General features: G+C 43.9%; 1 protein-coding gene across 2 annotated transcripts in view; it reads left to right on the top strand.

Moving 5' to 3' along the window:
* The first annotated feature begins 7,938 nt into the window (after positions 1 to 7,938).
* CFAP69 (cilia and flagella associated protein 69) overlaps positions 7,939 to 15,715 on the top strand; it is a 42,789-nt gene continuing 35,012 nt past the window's right edge. The window contains exons 1-4 of one of the 2 annotated variants that reach the window (XM_077268277.1): positions 7,939 to 8,262; positions 11,954 to 12,016; positions 12,710 to 12,775; positions 14,329 to 14,438. In XM_077268277.1, the coding sequence (XP_077124392.1) occupies positions 8,110 to 8,262; positions 11,954 to 12,016; positions 12,710 to 12,775; positions 14,329 to 14,438 (392 nt within the window). In that variant the 5' untranslated portion in view covers positions 7,939 to 8,109. Of the gene's footprint in view, positions 8,263 to 11,952; positions 12,017 to 12,709; positions 12,776 to 14,328; positions 14,439 to 15,715 lie in introns of those variants that run through there. The other variant, XM_077268278.1, reaches the window with a different exon arrangement.

The following is a 15,715-nucleotide window of genomic DNA, read 5'->3' as shown; positions in this document are numbered from 1 at the left end:
TTACGGGTGTCACGTCCAAAGAAAAAGAATCTGTATGTCCATAGAAAAGAAAGCGGATTGGCACATACCGTCCCGTGCAACAAAATCCTTTATTGTGGCATCATCATACCAGCAGCAGGCAGATAAAACAGTGGGGCAAATACAGACTACGATCGTTTCACGCTACATTGCGCTTCAACAGGTCCTTCTTGTTGAAGCGCAATGTAAGCGTGAAATGATGGTCGTCTGTATTTGCTCCACTGTTTTATCTGCCTGCTGCTGGTATGATGATGCCACAATAAAGGATTTTGTTGCACGGGACGGTATGTGCCAATCCACTTTCTTTTCTATGAACAATAAAGATTGTAATTGGCATACTATACAGTATTAGACAAGGTGCATGTGAGCCACGTCATTAATCATATATAGATAAGAAAATCATTTTGGAAAAGATCCCAATGGATCACTTAGCTGATAGTTGTCAGGGAAGTAGTTCTTCCCAAAGTCCAGTGTCCCTCGTCCCTACACGTTTCGCCCCCTCCCTTTATCGGGACTCATCATTGGACCCAAGATAGGAGTGTGCCATAATAGGTGTTTGGGATCTTTTCCAAAACGAAAGCTCTATGCTAGGGGCATGCAGGGACTCTGCGGGACTGCCGACGTAGAGCGGGGGTGCTATATAGAATTTTAGGGTGCCAACCTCAGGATTCAGGTAGGACATCTTAAAAGGGATCTATTAGGGTCACATGAGGATACTGACACAAGCCAGCTGGTATGTCACTCTCCATAAGGAGAAACGTTACCCCTTAGACCCCAGTCCAGAGCCTCTCACCTAGCCAAATCAGTTCTCATGCTTCGCACTGACGAGGACCAACAGCCCGAAACACCGTGTCTGCGAATTGAGATACTGATTTGGCTTTTATCCTAAGTCATATTGCACGACTCGTTAAAGGGTTGATTGTGACTTGTAGGATCGCTACTTCCAACAGGTGGCGCTATAGAGTTCTTTTTCTCAGAAGAGGCAATTTGCATATTGAATATCTTCTCTATTGTACAAAAATACTGCATCTCGCTAAATAGGGCAAAGTAGGTTTTTTTTTACTAATTTTTGAATAGACACTCTTACTTGTATTAATTAAAAGTTCATTTTTAAAAGAGTTTTTTTTGTTCTTGCTGGTTTATTCTCAGAGCCCCTGAGGTGCCAGAACAACAGAAAGCCCCTATATGTGAACTCATTTTACAAACTACACTCCCCAATGAATTCATCTATTGGTGCAGTGATCACATTGACACCACAGCATTTTATACCATTGAGCCGTGAAGAAAGAATAAATTACATTTTTACCACTAAAATGTTGTTTTAGCCCCAAGTTTTTAATTTTTCTAAGGGCTAATAGGACATTTTTTTACAACAAACTAAGGTCCATATTTTACTGTGTGCGCCAATAACCTTACATGTTAACGGGAAATATTTTTTGGGCACAGTGCAAAGCTCAGAAGGCGAGGAGCGCCGTACTATAGTGCAGTTTTTACTGTTAATGGTTTGGGGGTGCCATGACCCACTGGGAGAGCCCAAGAGGTGCCGAAACAGCAGAACCCCAGTAACACCTGTCAATTACTTCATCTAGGGGTGCAGTGATCATATTGACACCACGGTTGTGTCACAATTTTATATCATTGGGCAGTGAAGAAAAAAATAACTACATTTTTAACACCAAAATTTGATTTTAGCCCCAGATTTTACATTTTCTTACAAGAAGTGGGTAAACATGGCACCAAAATTTGCCCTACAATTTCTACTGAACGTGGCAATACCCCATATGTGGCTGTACAGTACTACTTAGCCATACGGAGAGACTCGGAAGGGACGGAGCGCTATTTGCCTCCTAGAGCGCAGATTTTCCTAGAACAGTTTGCAGACTCCATATACAGAGCCCCTAATTGCTAGAAGAGCAGAATTCCCCCTGAAGTGACCCCATTTTGAAAATTATACCTCTTGGGGAATTTATCTACAGGTGTAGTGATGATTTTGACTCCATGGGTGTTTTCCAGAAACAAGCAGTAATGAATTTTGCCAAGTGAAAACACTGCCGGATCACGGGTCCTATGGCGTCCACAATGCCTCCATCTGCCTCATTTTAGGGAATCTTCTGCCGGGTGTTCTGTCTGAATCACATATTTCACAGATTTACATGGAAACCCTGTTGTAAGAGCTCAGCGCAGAGTGCAGGATAAATGCGCCCCGAGCCTTACTTCAATGTTTGGGAGGCAGAATGAAATAAATCAACAGCAGGTGAAGAACTGGTTTTATTTTTTATGCCATTCCTCGAGCAGTGATTAGGTGACTTTATTCTTCGGGTTGGTGCGATTAGAGCGATACCAGATTTATATCTGGTTTTTATGTTTGGCTGCTGTCACACACTAAAAGACGCTTTTTATTGCGAAAACTAGTTTTTGCATCACCACATTTTGAGAGCTATAATTTTTCCATATTTTGGCCCATAGAGTCATGTGAGGGCTTGATTTTTGCTGGACAAGTTGATGTTTTATTAGTGATGAGCGAATATACTCGTTACTTGAGATTTCCCGAGCACGCTCGGGTGACCTCCAAGTATTTTTTAGTGCTCGGAGATTTAGTTTTCCTCACCGCAGCTGAATGATTTATATCTCTTAGCCAGCTTGATTACATGTGGGGATTCCCTAGCAACCAGGCAACCCCCACATGTACTTATGCTGGCTAACAGATGTAAATCATTCAGCTGAGGCGATGAAAACTAAATCTCCGAGCACTAAAAAATACTCGGAGGACCCCCGAGCGTGCTCGAGAAATCTCGAGTAACGAGTATATTCACTCATCACTAGTTTTTATTGGTACCATTGTCGGGCATATGACAATTTTTGATCTCTTTCTATTCTGATTTTGTGAGGCAGAATGAACAAAAACCATCGATTCAGGAATTTTTTTTTTGTGGGGGTAGGTCGTTTTGCGTGTGGTAAAATTGGTAAGAAAGTTTTATTCTTCGGGTCAGTACAATTACAGTGATATCCAATTTACATCGTTTTTTGGCGCTTTTACACAATAAAAACTATTTTATAGAAAAATTAATTATTTTTGCATCGCTTTATTCCGAGAGGTGTAACTTTTTTATTTTTCCCCTAATGGAGCTGTGTGGCGGCTTGTATTTTGCGGGACAAGATGATGTTTTCAGTGGTACAATGTTTATTTATTCGGCGGTATGATGATAAAGTGGGACTTGACCCCAGGAACCCAGCACTGTAAAGCAACAATCCTAACTACTGAGCCACTGTGCTGCTCTAATATTCGTTTTCGTGCAGTTTTTTTTTTTTTTTATTAATGATCCATATGATGGTATTAGCGCTCTATATGCTGCTAATGTACGGTCATGGTGTGACGGTATTATTTTTTCCCCTTTGTATGCAGTATTATTGGTATATTGGTCTTGGTATAACGGCTTTTGTTCAGTAACAGGATAGTGGTTATATTTAGACACCACCTGTTGATAATATATGATCATGATGTGTCGGCAGTAATTTGTCCTTTCAAAGTGGTATTGGTAATACTGGTCTTGGTGGGCTTTCTTCAGCAACAGTGATGTGAGATTTACATGTTATATTAGTATTATTGGGGGGGGGGGGTTTCTAAAGGGGGTGAACATAGACTGTAACAATGCCACTTGGGTCCACACATCTGAGTATGATGGAGGTGGTGGTGGGGCCCAGGTCCAAATTTCACCCTGGAGCTAATGGGACTCTGGTTAACCCTATGCTAACCCTGGTTTCCCCCTATGGGGTTGATAAAAAAAACATTGGAACATTGGTATACTGTGAGATAGCTTTGGGCAAGTAATGATTTCATGAGTCATAGAGTTTCTTATTTTCTACAATGCTCTGATCGGAATATACCGTTTTCTAATCAGCTCCAGCACAATTCTGGGATTATTTTACACCAATATTGCGCTATTTTCCAGTAACTTCTACTCCAAGAGGATATTGTAGATTTGGAAGGCAAATAAAGGCTGATACATCTATGGGGCCATACATTACTGGAAACTAATACCCACAGCGACCTTCAGCCTCACGGTTATACATTCGGTTCCACTCCATTGAGAAGATGGTTTATTATTGGTTTAGTTTTCAGGTTAATGGCTGGCAACCGTCCTCTGAACTTAAGCTTATCTATTGGCAAATATCCTGGGCACAAACAAGCCAAGTCAGCTCGGTTAGGCAAAGTTTAATGCACTCTCCTCAAATAGAAAAAAGGGGCTTCACATGTCAATTTTTACTGATGACTGCAGAGTAAAACTCGTAGCCCTAATTATCCTTTTATATATATTCTTTATTTGCACGTTTTAAAAAAGTCATACAAAACTGAAAAAAAATAATGACGGATTTTATTCCAATTGTCTATAAAAGAACAATTAAACGTGCAGTTTATATATCAGAAAAAAAACCTGAACAGAAATATCACAAGGGATTAAAAAAAAAAAAAGCCTGTTTAATAAACCTCTTTATGACGTGCCTGTGTGGGTTTGTGAAGCAGGCTCAGGAGCTGAGCATGCACAATACCCAGCAGATGGCGGCTGCGTTACACAGTCGGCATCTGTCTGTAATGGATCTCTGCTGCTTAACCATTTAATGATCCTTTCAATAACAGACATTGCCATTTAAATGGCATATGTTCCATTTTTCGCTGATTTCTAACGGATTGTCATGGCAGTCAGGGGCTTACTGAAGACCCCCACGCCCGGCCCATGGCTGTACGATCCATCACCTCTACAATTCTATGGAACCAGTGCCTGGGCTTCATAGGATGACATCAATTTTACTAAATACTACAACACAGTAGTACTTGCAGTGATCAAGTCGAAGGTACAGGTTGTCCAAAGGAAATAAAAAATAAAATAAAAAATCTAAGAAAACAAAAAAAACATACAAATTTGAATCTTCCAAATTCCCCCCCATAAAAAATACATAGAAAAATAAACATTTAATATTGTCCATAAAAGTCTGATCTATGAAAATATAAAATAAACCCGTATCACAAACGCCTAAAGAGAAATAACAATTTTAATACCGTAATTAGATTTTTAGGGGGTTTGCTGCATCTCCTTAAAAAAAAAAGGAGTAAAAATGTTAGCTCTCCTTACAAAAGCAAGCCGTCATACTGCTCCATCGACAGAAAAATAAAAAGGTCACGGGTCTCAGAAAATTTAAGAATTTCTTTTTCACCCCTTTTTTGCTTTGTGACTGCCCCTCATCCTCCTGAAAATACTTTCTTCAATCATCACGGCTTTCCAGTCCTGAAGGATCTCAACTTAATTGAAAGTGCTGCGGAATATGTTGGCGCTATATAAATAAAAATTATTATTATTATTATTATTAATCATATCATTCCAGGACCCCATCCTGCTGAAGGCCGTCTCCCCTGCCAGAAATCAGGACAGCCTTCAAATCATCTTGGACACTATCATTCCTCTCGTCTTCACCAGGGTCCAGCATCTTCTGGTGCCCCTTCCCCCATAGGATTCATTCTGGCAGCTCTGTGTGCCACTCGGCTACTTCACCAGATTATTCGGTCCCATCGAGATCAACTGCCAGCCCCACAAGATCGTCCAGTAAGGATGGGGTGCCCTATAGCGAGCACTACAGGGGGCCGCTCATCAGCCATTCCCAGAGTTTATCCATTTCCCATTGTTCTTCTCTGGTTGCTTCTGTAAGAGTCAAATCCTTTCCGTTCTTACAACTACACAGACGTTACCCGCTTGCTCTACCATCGATAGGTCTGTCTATCTTTTAAATTCATTTTTACATATCAACAACTAAAAAAAACATTACAAGGTGAAATACAGATTCCTTTGTTATTAATTGCAATGGGTCTGTCTGTATGTGCTCCATTTGAAGTTTAAAGGCAACGTGTGATTTAATTAATGCAGCATAAACTGTAGCCTGGCTGCACAATCATAGGTATATTTTTGGAAGAAAAAATAGTTTTTAAAGATCTGGGCGGGGACCTTGGCACGATATGAGAATAGTCAGCTGCCCCCTGGCCGGCTGTTCCCAGTGCTGTCCCTGGCCAGCTCTTCCCAGTGCTGCCCCTGGCCGGCTCTTTCCAGTGCTGACCCTGGCCGGCTCTTCCCAGTGCTGCCCCTGGCTGGCTCTTCCCAGTGCTGACCCTGGCCGGCTCTTCCCAGTGCTGCCCCTGGCTGGCTCTTCCCAGTGCTGACCCTGGCCGGCTCTTCCCAGTGCTGCCCCTGGCCGGCTCTTTCCAGTGCTGCCCCTGGCCAGCTCTTTCCAGTGCTGCCCCTGGCCGGCTCTTTCCAGTGCTGACCCTGGCCGGCTCTTCCCAGTGCTGACCCTGGCCGACTCTTCCCAGTGCTGCCCCTGGCTGGCTCTTCCCAGTAATGTCCCTGGCCGGCTCTTCCCAGTGCTGTCCTTGACCGGATCTTCCCAGTGCTGTCCCTGTCTCTTAACATTGCTGTCCTTGGCCAGATCTTCCCAGTGCTGCCCCTGACTGTCTCTTCCCATTGCTATCCCTGGCCAGCTCTTCCCAGTGAGGCCCCGGCCGCTATTCCCAGTGCTATCCCTGACTATCTCTTCCCAGTGCTGCCCCTGGCTGGCTTTTCCCAGTGCTGCGCCTGATTCTTCCCAGTGCTGCCCCTGGCTGGCTCTTCTCAGTAATGTCCCTGGTCGGCTCTTCCCAGTGCTGTCCCTGACAGGTTCTTCCCAGTGCTGCCCCTGGCTGTCTCTTCTCAGTAATGTCTCTGGACGGCTCTTCCCAGTGCTGCCCCTGACAGGTTCTTCCCAGTGCTGCCCCTGGCTGGCTCTTCTCAGTAATGTCCCTGGCCAGCTCTTCCCAGTGCTGTCCTTGACCGGATCTTCGCAGTGCTGTCCTTGGCCGCTTTTCCCAGTGCTGTCCCTGACTGGCTCTTCCCAGTGCTGTGCCTCTTCGGCTCTTCCCAGTGCTGTCCTTGGCCAGGTTCTTCTCAGAGCTGCTGGTGGAGAATGACCAGTCTATCCCATATCAAAAGACCTATCAATCACCAGCAGTGGCACTGGGGCGGCTGTGGACTAGTAATGTCTCCGGCTTTGACCCTCGCCCGGATCTCTAGAGCATATTTAGAGACATATATACCGTACTTAGCAGCAGTCATGCAGCCAGGCTCTGATTAATGCCTCCAGATTTTTGCTACTGGTGGCTTGGGCAGCAAGAATCAGGTGACAGGTTCCCTTAGTTTGGTGAGTCTGATCTGAAATAGTTACAGTAGTGGAGGCTGCGACTTTTTCGAACATTACACGAGTCTGCGCGTAACAATCGCCTATCTGAGCCGGCAGGTCACTTGTATTGGTCCTGGTGCGGTCTTGTTTGGCACACAGACTGAAATTTCATCCACCCGTCTTACGCCCCAAGGTGCACAATTTAATCTTTCAATGTTCGAATAACGATCATAATGAGGTAATTTGGGGCTTTTTTACTGTACTAATAAATGTATAGTGCCCCCCCGACCAGTGAGCGAAAATCCTGCGGATAACAGCTGTATATGACCACTAACCCCTTAAATGCTGCAGTCAAGCGGCATCTGAGGGGTTAAACCTGCCCCTCTGACACTATCGCCCCCCCCGCCATCGTCATCGCAGGTGCCAATAATTGCCATCGCAGCCCAAGGACCAAAATTTACATCCATACATCTTTCAAAGTTCGGGTAATGACCCAGATGAAGTCATTGCGTTCGGAGCAGGAGACCCCAGGCCGGTCCGGACATCGCGGACCACGGTCAGTACTCCGACCGAGAATGATGTAGGTGTAAAACCAAAATTGTGTCCATGAAGCAGAATATTGGGGTTTCCCCAAAGCTGTCTGCCTCTATAGCATCCAAATATTCTTTACATAATAATATTGCATGAAAAATAAATAAATCAATCCCCTTTTCCCTCCCTTGTGGCCGCCATGATGGCACGATGACGTCATCACACCCCAGGAAAGCCCGGACCTCAGAGAAGTCTATGAGGAGCCGCCGCTCTCTGCAGACACGGCCTGTCGCCATAGCAACCGTGATTGTTTGTGTTGCCGAGCAGTGACGGAGCCGCGCTGTCCTCACTACACAGCTCGCCATGCCGGCAGCTCAGGAGGTGGCGGCTGCCCGGGCCCCGGTACAAGCCAACAGCATGACCCTGACAGAAGCGCCGACGTCAGGAAACAGCAAACCGAACGGACGCCCGGTGGTGAGACTGCTGGTGACAGATACGGACCTGGTGCAGAGAGAGGTAACGGCCATGACACCTCCCAGCCAGGAGCGGCGCTGTGTGATTAGCTAATACCTAATAATGCTGTCTACACTATACAGACCAGACCACCCCATGCTGTAACCGTAGAAACCGCCGGCGCCACGCTGTAACCGTAGCGACCGCCGCCACGCTGTAACCGTAGAGACCGCCACCACGCTGTAACCATAGCGACTGCCGCCACGCTGTAACCGTAGAGACCGCCGCCACGCTGTAACCATAGAGACCGCCGCCACGCTGTAACCGTAGAGACCGCCACCACGCTGTAACCGTAGCGACCGTACGGTTATGCTGTAACCGTAGAGACCGCCGCCGTCATTTTTCTTTCTTTGCGCTTTTGTTTATTTCTCTCCTTCCAAGAGTCATAACTTCTTTTTTTTTTCGTCTACATAGGGCTTGTTTTGCGTGACACCATTCACTTTGCTATAAAGTGGTGACATAGTAAAAAAAAAAAAAAATTAAATATCTTATTTCTGCCATTTTGTGGGGTTTGTTGTTACGGTGTTCATCGTGTGGTACAAATGAGCCGGTAACGTGTTTTTCCCAGGTCGGTATAGTATCATTACAGTGATGGTGAATTTGTATCGTTTTTTATTTCTCGTAGGTGGTTAAAAAATCAGAAATATGTAAATTAAAAAAAAAATTTGGGTTTGTTGCCATTTTTTGGACCCATAACTCCTATTTTTTTCATCCAGGGTTCCTTTTTTTGTGTGTGATGAGCTGACTTTTTATCGATGCCATTTTTGTCGCTTTCTATGCCATCATTTTCAGGAAGGTGCGATGAATGAAAAGCGGCAATGACTGACCGCTGCTGCCGCCAATGACTGACCGCCGCTGCTGCCAATGACTGACCGCCGCTGCTGCTAATGACTGACCGCTGCTGCTGCCAATGACTGACCGCCGCTGCCGCCAATGACTGATTGCCGCTGCTGCCAATGACTGACCGCCGCTGCCGCCAATGACTGACCGCCGCTGCTGCCAATGACTGACCGCTGCTGCCAATGACTGACCGCTGCTGCTAATGACTGACCGCTGCTGCTAATGATTGACCGCTGCTGCTGCCAATGACTGACCGCTGCTGCCAATGACTGACCGCTGCTGCCAATGACTGACCGCTGCTGCTGCCAATGACTGTTCGCTGCTGCTGCCAATGACTGACCGCCGCTGCCGCCAATGACTGACTGCTGCTGCTGCCAATGACTGACCGCCGCTGCCGCCAATGACTGACCGCTGCTGCTGCCAATGACTGACCGCTGCTGCATATAAGTGGTTAAACAGAGATGATCGAAGCTTGATGTCAGTCGTTGTTGTTGCAGGCATGTACCGGCTGTATAACACAGCCGACATCTGCCACATACAGAGCAGGCTCAGGTCCAGACAATCCCACCTGACCCCACTTTTTCCATTATATGATCATACAGTGAGGAGGAGGGGGTGATTCATGCGCACTCCTGAAATGTCACGAGGTCTATCTGGCTGACACTACCGGGAAGAATAAAGTCCATTTCCTGTCAGCAGCGGGGCTCTAAGTGCTGGCACAGGGCAGGTTCAAAACACTATTAACCGCAGATTAACCCCATATCTGCAGATTAATAGCTTTTTAACAGGACAGGTTCCCCTTTAACTCTGAAGCTGGTGTTGCGTAATTTTTTTGGTTTCTAATATATATATTTTATTATTGTTTTTTTTCCCATTTTTATTCTTAATTTGATCCATATGTTAAAGGGGAAAAGCGCCCTCTGTAGTCACTGGCAGAGCTGTATAGGTCTGCATGGAGTCAGCAGCTCTTGTGATCGTATGATCGCTGGGTCCATTAGACACATTGGCGCTGCAGATGCTTCTATCCTAGTCTAAGTAGTGGTCATTGAGTGTTATGTAGATGTGAAGACAGAAGTGATAATAAACCTCTCCTGTCTCCTCCCCAGGGTCCACAGCTGTGTATGGCAGCCATAGATCCTGACCTGCTCCAGCTAAATTGCAGGAACTATAATCCCACGCTGTAAATTTACAATGGCCCAGTGCAGTATGCTTAGAGAGGTTGGTCATTATGAGGTTAAAATTAAGCTATTCCTGGTCTGGCAGTGGGAACCACCAGCAATAAAAGCTACCACTCTATAGGAATTGTAGCAGTTCTCCGCAAGCCTGCACTTACGTGGATGACCACCTATTTACAGTATATAATTACCTTGTAATGTTTTAATTTCCTCTTCTGTCCAGATGTCACCATATCCTAGAATACCAAGGGGAGGAAGTTCACCGACCGCCATATTGGGACACCCAAGTGATGGGTGTCTTAATATGGAAACTGCTGCGCGGTACCACCACCGGAACACCGTCGCAACACACACACACTCTATACGCCGTACGCACCACACACACGGACACATTCACACTCTCACACACACATTCACAATCACACACTCTCACACACACACAAAGACATACACATTCACACACACTCACCGCGGTAGCACCAACGGAACACCGTCGCAAACATGCTGCCACGGGGATCAGCCGAATGATTCACTGACCGCCGCCATCTTTGTACAGGAGGAGCGCATGCACAGTTTTAATGTGACCGCCGCTATCTGTCTGCACAAAGATGGCGGCGGTCTGATTTACTGCGCCTGCGCCAATTACGCGCAGGTGCAGTGAATCATGGGGCTGGTCCCGGAGGCAGATGCGTGACATGTTTACAGGCAGAGGAAGTCGGTCACATAAAAGGGTTTTCCCACGAACGAAAGTTCATTTTAAAAATTGTCTGTGTCTGACCGTGTACAGAGCATACCACATCTCCTGGGCAGGGGAGGAAGCAAAAGACAATACTGACATTACAGCAGGGGATCACAGAGGATTCATTTTGTGAGGTAAAATATTCCACTGACTGTTTTTAAAAAATATTTTACCTCACAAAATGTGTCCTCTGCGATCCCCTGCTGTAATGTCAGTATTGTCTTTTGCTTCCTCCCCTGCCCAGCAGCTGTGGTATGTTCTGTACACGGTCAGACACAGACAATTTTTAAAATGAACTTTCGTTCGTGGGAAAACCCCTTTAAAAAGCAAATATCAACGTCAACATGGCTCCTCCTAAAAAGTACGCCTATGACAATGAAAGGAAAGCAGCAAAGGCACAACGTCGAAGACAACAACAGGCAAATGAGTCTCTTGAAGAGCAACAGCATCGCTGGGACTAAACAATGCATATAAGCGCAGGCGTCAAGCCCATGAGTCCCCTGATGCAAAAGTCAGTAGATTATCACAGGATGCCATTAGGCAACAACAGCGCCACATGCCTGCCCCATCGTGACATTACCGCCCTCCCGATGCAATAGCATCGGGCCTCCATCTAATATATATATATATATATATATATATATATATATATATATATATATATATATATATATATTAGTTTTGTGGCAAAAGATTCAGTAAAACTTTTAATTTACCAATTGAAATCCCTGCTCTCTCTCTGCTCAGGAGTCCAGGGGGCGGTCCTTCTTCACTAAGTGACCACCTCCTGGACTCTTAAGCATAACATGAAGCTCTATACCATTCTGTCCGCAGATTAGACACCATATTCAATGTGATAGCTTCCCTCTGAATTGAAAAAAATAAGTCCTTTTTTTATTTTGATGTTCAATTGTTGATCTTCTCTGTCTTTTTTTCACAGGCCAATCAGTTTAAACCCATGGATCTGGGACGCGTGGTCAAATTGTTTGAAGGTCCATTCTCTGTAAGTCGCAGGGTGATTATACTTCTTTCCTCTTACTTTCTGCACCTCTTCTTCCAACACATACAAATAGTGTAAACAGGACTGAACTTCAGAGTCACGCCGAATCCAACTCATTTAATTAAAGGGATTATCCAGGACTGTGATATTAATGGACTACAGGTCATTAAAGGGTTATTCCCATCGTCATGGATGGATAGCGTTGGACAGTGCTTATAAAAGCAAGCACTTTTTCCACTTTCGCAGTTTACCACTTATTAAAATTTGCAGATACTCTTAAGATATTAGCTTTATTTCTTTTTTATAAAGCTCGTTGCCTGAGATACCGACCACCGCTGCTGTCCTAACTTGCAAGCGCAGCGTTGAAGCCAGCGATCATGGCCAGCTTTAAAATGGCGCTCACGATCTGAATAGAAAAGAATTGTGTAATCGCTGCGCATGTTCTAGTGCCCTGCAGCGGTGGTCGGTCTCCAAGGCAACAATCTGTAAACAAAAGAAAAGTGTTAAGATCATAAACAGCTGAAAATGTTAATTAGCAGTAAATTGCAAATGTTCTTATTTTTGCAAGCTCCATCCATGAAGATAGTAGTATTATCTCGGCTTTCATTTCCTCAAATCCGTACAGTATGTCAGTGGGATTAGCCTTTATCCAGGCATATTAAAAGGTAAATCACCGTTCTTCCTCTTGTTTTGCAGAAAGATTTACTTGAGAGACATATGAAGGCTTTAAAGAAAGTCGGCAAGCATTACTACAACGGCATTGTATCTTTTTAATTCATTATCAAAAAAAATAATAAAAAAAAAAAATGCTCACAAATAAAAAAAAAATAATAATATCCCATCAATCCCTCCATAAATGTCCTTCCTTTCGATTCTATCTCATTTTGCAATTAAAACTGGGAAATATATGGCGATCATCAATGTCCCCCTCCTCTTCCTCACTGTCCTGTATCTGGCTGTGAGACAACTGGCTGCAGCAGGAGCCTCCCCCCTCTGCCCTGTCTGTTATAAGCCTTTGACATTTCTACCCCTTTGACCTGAAAATTGAACTGATCAGTTGGAGATGAACCCTGTATCCTCTGATTTTTTTGTTTGTTTTTTTCAAGAGCAAACATATAAAGCATCTTCAGACTTAACAGTGGAGACGGGTGAACTCTTCAGTTTATTTTAATTGTAGGTCATTGAAATTTAAATCTATCGACACCTTTTGTATCTTCTATCTGTTGCTGCACCCCCAAGTAATCAACATTTTTAGTTTATATGTAAATGAGGCTTTACGTGCTCGGGGTGTGACCTAGCACTTCCCAAGCCTCTGCCTCCTGAGCTTGTTTTTTTTTTGGGCCTAGCAACAGCCTCTTTAGATTGATTGATTGCTCGCTGTCTGGAAATCAGACAGCAAGTTGTCAATAAAGCTAAAAATATGGTGCTGTGCGGTGAAACAACCTTGGGAGGCAGGGAATTGAGAAGTGCTCTGTCACACCCCGAGCACTTAATGCCTCATTTGCATATGAATTAAAACAATGGTTTCTTAGAAATGTAGCAACGGATTAAAGATATAAAACGTTAATGGATTTAGCTTTGCATTTTGGGGGGATTGATATTACTGATTGGTTCCCTTTAATGAGGAACATCCCTATAGTGCACGCAGTGCTGGTTTTTTGTACATATTATTTAGAGTTTTTTTTAATTACAATCAATTAAGAGAGAATTTGAAGCAATTTTTTTTATTCAGATTTTGGATCAGATTCTTCTCCTAATCATACCCTTGTTAAGATGTGTTATCACTTTAACAGATATGGCTGCTATGGGCGGTCTTTTGTGCCTATATGCCATCACTGTGAGCTAAGGTTGAGTGTGGCAGACCACTCCGCCATACTCACTCTATATAAGATATCAGATAAGATATTAAAGGGGTATTCCCATCTCCAAGATCCTATGCCAATATGTAGTCGGTGAAATCACATACCCTAATAGTAATAAAAGCAAATATTTTCAATTAGAAATGTAGTATAGTTCTTCTGATAAGCTGTGTTGCTCACCCCATGTGCAGGGCATTGCAGTAGCTTAGGTATCCATGGCAACTAACTAACTCACTATATGAGTGGTCATAACCACGGATACCTAAGCTACTGCAATGCACTGCACATGGGGTGAGCAACACAGAAAATCAGAAGAACTATACTACATTTCTAATTGTAGGTATTTGTATTTATATTATTCTTATTACCCCCACTACATATTGGAATAGGATCTTCTAGATGGGTATACCCCATTAATGTTATCATAGTCGTTGTGGATTTTCCTTAACATAAAAGGTCCTAAAAGATTTACCCCAAATCATGAAATTATTAAACATTTCAGCAACAAAGATAGAAGACCATAAAGATTTCATAGATCCGGTGTGTGACGTTGTGAAGCTATTCGGGTAAGTGCGTTGTCTACATCCACATTTTGGACTAGTCATTTTTCCATAAATACATTTCACCCCCAATTTATCAACGTGCTTTCATCAGATTTATGGCATAAAACACTTTTTTGAAAAGTTGCAACTTTTTTGCACAATTCAAAATTGTGCAAAGTTTCTAGTTTGGATGCCAGGTCTGCCAAAGTGGCGCTGCATGAGCAGGACAGGATGTGGCGATGCCCTCTCTCGACACATTCTTCAAAACTTACTGGAGTAACATTCATGGCGAGGATGCAATTAATTACGCATCTTTCTCCACCTCACCTCTTCATTCAGACCAGACAAAAAGTTACCATGTATCATTTCTTTGCTATAAACAGCGCCACTCTTGTCCATGGGCCGTGATTGGTATTGCAGCTGAACTCCATTTAATAATGTAAACCAAAGACTTACTTGCTACTTTTTGGAGGGATATTCAAAAACTCTTTTGCAGACCTAGAAGAGTGCGGTTTCTTCCCTCCCTATTGATTTTAATAGTTCATATTCTTTAAATTATTTTTGACCTCTGCTTTGTCACTGGGAGGCTACATTCCCACAATGAGTTTTTGACGTTTTTGCATATTTTTGAAAATGCAAGTGACCCATCTTATATAATTAGTGCATAAAATCTGCAACATCACAAACGCACCAAAAACCTCATCATGGGAACGTAGCCAGGACTTGTTGAGCTCCATGCTCTATACATAGTCACCAACATTTCTGGAGGCAGGTATATAAACCTTTATATGAGCCCCATCTTTTTTTTCAGTTGAGATGTGGAAAATCTGGAAAAGGTAGTAACTTGTGGGGCGGTGTTTGCTCCACTCTTTCTGTGGTCCACCTTTTATTTAATAAACAAGTAATTGTTGCAAAATTTCTTGGAACATCTGGGTGGCTTATGGAAAAGCAGAGACATCTCAGAAGAGTCAGCATATCTACCGGATCCTTTCTAAGCCTGCAGAGACATAGAGGAATGGGTGTATATTTAAACAAATTTGGGCTATGGGAAAAAAATTTCCAAGTGACCTGCAATCAGATTGGAGGCGCTATGTAATCCGAAGACAACATGAGGTAGTGGCTGAGACCCTGATTTCAGCGATGTGTCACTTATTTGGATGTGTGCTCTTATTTCCCTACAATGAATGTTTTATCTCCAGGACATTATCGCTGCACAGACCAGGTGCCAAGTGGTCCAACCACACACTCTGCTCTGATAAGCAGCTCACTGTCAATAGACAATGTACACAGAAAGTGGTGGT

This window comes from Ranitomeya variabilis, chromosome 6, assembly GCF_051348905.1.
Source record: "Ranitomeya variabilis isolate aRanVar5 chromosome 6, aRanVar5.hap1, whole genome shotgun sequence".
NCBI lineage: Eukaryota > Metazoa > Chordata > Amphibia > Anura > Dendrobatidae > Ranitomeya > Ranitomeya variabilis.
This window is presented reverse-complemented; position numbering and strand designations above follow the sequence as displayed.